The sequence below is a fragment of the Coregonus lavaretus genome (genome assembly GCF_964263955.1).
Source record: "Coregonus lavaretus genome assembly, chromosome: 33".
Classification (NCBI taxonomy): Eukaryota; Metazoa; Chordata; class Actinopteri; order Salmoniformes; family Salmonidae; genus Coregonus; species Coregonus lavaretus.
Window position 1 is genome coordinate 13,197,009 of NC_140020.1, and position 6,000 is coordinate 13,203,008.

General features: G+C 40.6%; 1 protein-coding gene across 1 annotated transcript in view; it reads right to left on the reverse strand.

Annotated features, from left to right (window-relative positions):
* Positions 1 to 232, reverse strand: part of LOC311108605 (receptor-type tyrosine-protein phosphatase kappa-like) — a 203,821-nt gene extending 203,589 nt beyond the window's left edge. Inside the window, exon 1 of the mRNA XM_084151268.1 lies at positions 95 to 232. Within this exon, the coding sequence (XP_084007394.1) occupies positions 95 to 167 (73 nt within the window). The 5' untranslated portion in view covers positions 168 to 232. The remainder of the gene's footprint in view (positions 1 to 94) is intronic.
* Between the last annotated feature and the right edge of the window lie 5,768 nt (positions 233 to 6,000).

Consider the following 6,000-nt stretch of genomic DNA (forward strand, 5'->3'; position numbering starts at 1 on the left):
ACCTTGATTTAAATTACTCCAGCTCAAACATTCACCAACTTTCTTCTTCGCTCCGCTTCTACAGTCTCTCACAGAAAGGTTTAAAGATCCTTACCTGCAGTGAATTGAGCCCCGACGCTTAGAATTGAAAAGTAGAGTAGTATGAAGCCAAGTCTACACGTATCCATGTTTGTTTATTGAGTTTTTAAAGTTTTAAAGCAGTTTGAGACGCGTATTATTCCTGTGGATTCACGCGCTCCATTCTCACCGCTTCACTCTCGCAGACAGCCTACTTTGTTTCTCCGTGAGTGGAGTGAAAGTCCATGACGTCAGTATTGTCCCCTATTCAGCTCTGCTCACACTTGGCGCTCTGGAGAGCGACTGCAGTCTCCCCCTAATGTCGACAAAGCGCTATAACCGCATAGGTTTAATGCGTATTTTTCTCTCCAAACGGAACAGAAAGTGTGTCCAGTTGAATTTGTGTTGCATTAAATTGTTGATTAACCTGAATTGAATGAATATGAAGCCTTTGGAATAGTAGCTCCAAGAAATGCATTCAGTAAAAACGGCATAGCCTTTGTGACCCATCCACAATTACAGTGTCACTTATCACCACTATATAATTCACAGAGAGTGGTGCACGAGTGCCACTATATTCCACCTGTTTACTGGAGGGGGGAATCATAGATGTGTCTCATGAAAAGAAAAGGGGACGCATTACAGTTGCAGAGTGAGCTGTTTTGTGATTGGACAGGGTAGCCTACTTGTAATAACTCAGTAGAATCCCTCTGTAGACACTATAGGGACTTTAAATGAATTGTAAATATGCGTTGCAGATGAATGAGATATCAAACCTCGAAATCCCTGATTACAATAACATACCAATCACTCAACAGCAGCAATTTACTGTACTTCCCCATTAATTCATAGGAAGTACTTATCTCTATTTATTGGTCCCTTTAAGGAGATTTGAGGATGACTGCTGACAATTTGCTGCCTTCATGGGTGTCAAGTCAGTCTGATTCATGAAACGATAGAGCGATGTCAGGAGAAAGGAAATGTAAAATGATTGTATTTGATCTGGGCTTGTAATCATACACCATGGACAGTGAGTATGTGAGTCTGTCAGACTAGGCTTACCATACTTGATGCTCAGTTCAGCTCTGCTCCAATGAGACTCACTGACTCTTCAGCAAGGGTTTGAGAAGCAGGCCTGGCTGCCATGTAAACAGCTGCTTCTGCATCTCCCTGCAAAGGGTGGGTGGGCTGAAGAGCCTTTGGAAGGTGCCAAACTCAGGTATAAAATTTTTTTGGACAGCATAGTCAGCTCTGCTCTGCTCTGCTCTTGCCTTGCAACACTTACCAAATAACCCTGCTTTGCTCTCTCTGTAACACACAGAGGAAACCTATTTGGACTGACTAAGTTTGAAATGGAGAGAATGGGGAAAAGAAAGAAAAAGCCAAGTAGACAACACAGTGAATGTGTTAACGGTGCTCAAGGTTGCAGGTCAAACCTCGGTATTCGCTAAATAAAAGGGAAAGAAATATAAACCCACTCTTCTTTTGTTCCAGTGGGCTGTAGGTAGGCCAGGCCCATTAAAATACATATTTTCCTTGCTAGGAAAATTCAGAAGAGCAGTCATAGATTAAATGAATTCACATCCAGTCAGCAAGCAAATGCAGGCTAATGTTTGACTATTACATCAATTCATTGACATTAAATCATAAGTCGGTAGCAATGAGTATTTACAGTTACTTCAGCTGTACGGTAACCTCAAGACTAGCTGAAGAACAGCAAATATGGGCAGGCTACTCTATTTCTGTGAAGATATTCATGAGATTTGGACGGTTACTGCTTTGTTTGACATCACATGTTGCATTTCAATGGGCTTGTTTCATTTCGCAGACTGAGATGCAGGCTCATGGCTACGTGAACCACTGTTTTCAAGCATGATGTGTAAAGAATGCATGACTGGATGAGCACACCAGACCACACCCTTCAGAATGTCACAATATGTTATACACAACACAATACAGTATTAGTCCCCTGTAGCTCAGTTGGTAGAGCATGGCGCTTGCAACGCCAGGGTTGTGGGTTCGTTTCCCACGGGGGGCCAGTATGAAAATGTATGCACTCACTAAGTTGCTCTGGATAAGAGCGTCTGCTAAATGACTAAACTGTAAATGTATTATATCATTCTCCCCCTGAAATACCACATGGCATTTCAACACATCATCAATGAGTTGAATGTATACAAATGTTGTATTTTATTTATGATCATTTGGAGTAAGTAAAATTCCCTTTATATAACAATAAACAACAAACAATAATGTGACAGTACTGATTAAAAACCGGAGCCTCCAGAGTCGCACCAAAGCAGTCCAACTGTAGGACTATGTCACGGAAACATAAATACTCCCAGCTCACACTCTGCAGCAATAACAGTATTTATGAAGAAAAGACATGTCAATGCCAACCATTTTTTCAACATCAGTCTTAATCATCTTCATTTCCTTTTGGCGTTTGTTGTGTTTGTTTAATCTCTAAAGTAATCTTGTTTCATAACGGTGTTTGTTGTCTATTCACGTCACTTTTGTTTACATTCTGATGCTTTCACACCCAATCCTTATGAATACGTGGTAAGTAAGTACAGTCCAAGCTTTTGCATTTTAAGGATGACATAGTTGTTGAGACAGCACACACACACAGACACACGCTAGCGCTTGCATGCATGTACACACACACTTCACAATGAATGTATGAACATGTACATAAAAATGACAAATTAGCTTAACAGGTGTATACATGTAAACAGCATAGGGATGATTAATTGCTCCCCATATACTTGCTGGTAATGTTCTACCACAGTGACTGACTGGTGTATTCAGATATCCAAGGAGAGGTGAATGCAGTGTGACCCATTTTAAATGAGGAGTCTGTTAAACATATCTACCCTGGAACATACACAGTATGTACTGTACCCTATCATGTTTGGATACATTTTACCACGCACCAATACAGTGGGGAAAAAAGTATTTAGTCAGCCACCAATTGTGCAAATTCTCCCACTTAAAAAGATGAGAGAGGCCTGTAATTTTCATCATAGGTACACGTCAACTATGACAGACAAATTGAGGAAAAAAAATCCAGAAAATCACATTGTAGGATTTTTAATGAATTTATTTGCAAATTATGGTGGAAAATAAGTATTTGGTCACCAACAAACAAGCAAGATTTCTGGCTCTCACAGACCACGGGGTGAGATCTTGCGTGGAGCCCCAGATCAAGGGAGATTATCAGTGGTCTTGTATGTCTTCCATTTCCTAATAATTGCTCCCACAGTTGATTTCTTCAAACCAAGCTGCTTACCTATTGCAGATTCAGTCTTCCCAGCCTGGTGCAGGTCTACAATTTTGTTTCTGGTGTCCTTTGACAGCTCTTTGGTCTTGGCCATAGTGGAGTTTGGAGTGTGACTGTTTGAGGTTGTGGACAGGTGTCTTTTATACTGATAACAAGTTCAAACAGGTGCCATTAATACAGATAACGAGTGGAGGACAGAGGAGCCTCTTAAAGAAGAAGTTACAGGTCTGTGAGAGCCAGAAATCTTGCTTGTTTGTTGGTGACCAAATACTTATTTTCCACCATAATTTGCAAATAAATTCATTAAAAATCCTACAATGTGATTTTCTGGATTTTTTTTCCTCAATTTGTCTGTCATAGTTGACGTGTACCTATGATGAAAATTACAGGCCTCTCTCATCTTTTTAAGTGGGAGAACTTGCACAATTGGTGGCTGACTAAATACTTTTTTCCCCCACTGTATGTAATGGAAATATGTCAAAAATGTGTCACAGATATGTCATATGTTTTCTTCAGCAACACAAGGTAATGTTTTGAGGCAATAAACATACACTAGTCAAAGGACCAATACATTTATCTTAACAACATAGTGTTGTTGGTGCTGTTGAATTTCTAAGGAAGTCTACACTTAACTTTTAGCAGGTGTGTATAGTGCATTTCATCATCCAGGGGAATGGAGAAAACAGCCTGCTGTTGGAGGTGTAGTAAAGGCCCTTGGTGTTGGCTCAGTGTGGTGTGCACAGCCGTGGCCACAGCCAGGGGGCCTTGGGGCGAAGCTGGACCAGTAACAGAGATATATCCCCCACAACAGAGCCCTGGAGGAAATAACACAGGCCTAGAAACTGGGAACCAGACACTGTGGAAGCCAGGTGCTACAGCAAAAATCAAGCGCTCTCTAACAGTAGCTGGTTACTACAGATAAGTACTGTATGTATCGATTGTCTTAGAATACATTTTTCTGATGTGGAGTGTTACTCATTGTCAAGTTAGTAATTAGTTAGACTTATGAAGATGTAATTAGATAAAGGATAGAATGTTTATTATCCAACAGGGATGATATTTAATTCAACCAACATTTTAGTGAAGCCTCTCTCCTTCACTCTCTAGCACTGTACAAGTATGAGTGGACTTGACCTCATGTCCTCAATGGCAGGTCTCCTGAAATGACTTCAGCCACCTCTCTGGCTCGTAATGAAAACCAAGCTACTGTTTCTATCATCAATCACACTTGATCCAGGTCTCCAAGAACCCGCAGGAGGAGACCTGGCTGACAGGTAGACATGGGAGTAATAAAGAAGGCTAACAGTGTCACAGAAACAACAAGAGAACAAGAGCAAGCTTTCCTTTATAAATGTAATGAATGGAGCCGTGGTACGACCCTGTGATTGCAACCCTGGCTCAGATCTAAATTAATTTGTATCTCTAAAGCATAATCTAACATTCTCAGAAATGATTGTGGTGGCAAAAATGTGCTAAATTAGAAAAGAACAGGGGTTATTAAAACAGTCGTAAATGCTCTCGCCTGCAGCGGCACCAGACTTCATGCCAACTATGGATTTCCTGGCCAAAATTCCTTTCGACTTGAAAAAATACATGATCTTATTAGGCCTATGTACCCTTGACTTTATTGTATACAATTTATCAAACTAGACAAAGCAAACTCTTTGCTCTACCCTTGATATATTGGTGTGTGTAACATCTCTTTTTAATTTTGCCTTTTAATTGCATTTGATATTGATCTAGCATTCCAAAAGTTGGGAAAGTTAACTTATCCTTTGTAGTTCCTTTTCTGTAATTAATGTATGTCAGCAGTGTCAATCTCTCTGATGCAGAATGGTGTCATCAGAGAAATCAAGTTTCTGTATCCTATCTGCCAATTGACACAGCTGATGGTGAATAACAATGACCAGTTGATCTTGTAATGGGTGTGTCTGTGATGATGCTCAGAGGAATTGCCTGAAAGAACAATATCACAATGCTTACAGTGGGGAGAACAAGTATTTGATACACTGCCGATTTTGCAGGTTTTCCTACTTACAAAGCATGTAGAGGTCTGTAATTTTTATCATAGGTACACTTCAACTGTGAGAGACGGAATCTAAAACAAAAATCCAGAAAATCACATTGTATGATTTTTAAGTAATTCATTTTTTCATTTTATTGCATGACATAAGTATTTGATCACCTACCAACCAGTAAGAATTCCGGCTCTCACAGACCTGTTAGTTTTTCTTTAAGAAGCCCTCCTGTTCTCCACTCATTACCTGTATTAACTGCACCTGTTTGAACTCGTTACCTGTATAAAAGACACCTGTCCACACACTCAATCAAACAGACTCCAACCTATCCACAATGGCCAAGACCAGAGAGCTGTGTAAGGACATCAGGGATAAAATTGTAGACCTGCACAAGGCTGGGATGGGCTACAGGACAATAGGCAAGCAGCTTGGTGAGAAGGCAACCAAACACACTAGCACTGAGATGCAGTGCCTTAGACCGCTGCGCCACTCGAGTTTAAACTCAAGTTTATGGACTGCTTCTCCTGTGACTGCTGTCTTCCCATCGCCCCTATGCAGTGGTGTAGTGGTGCCTGGATGTTACGTGTGACATGTTTTTCTTTCTCCCAATCGTCCTTTGTAGTGTGTGTTTGGTTCAGAGTG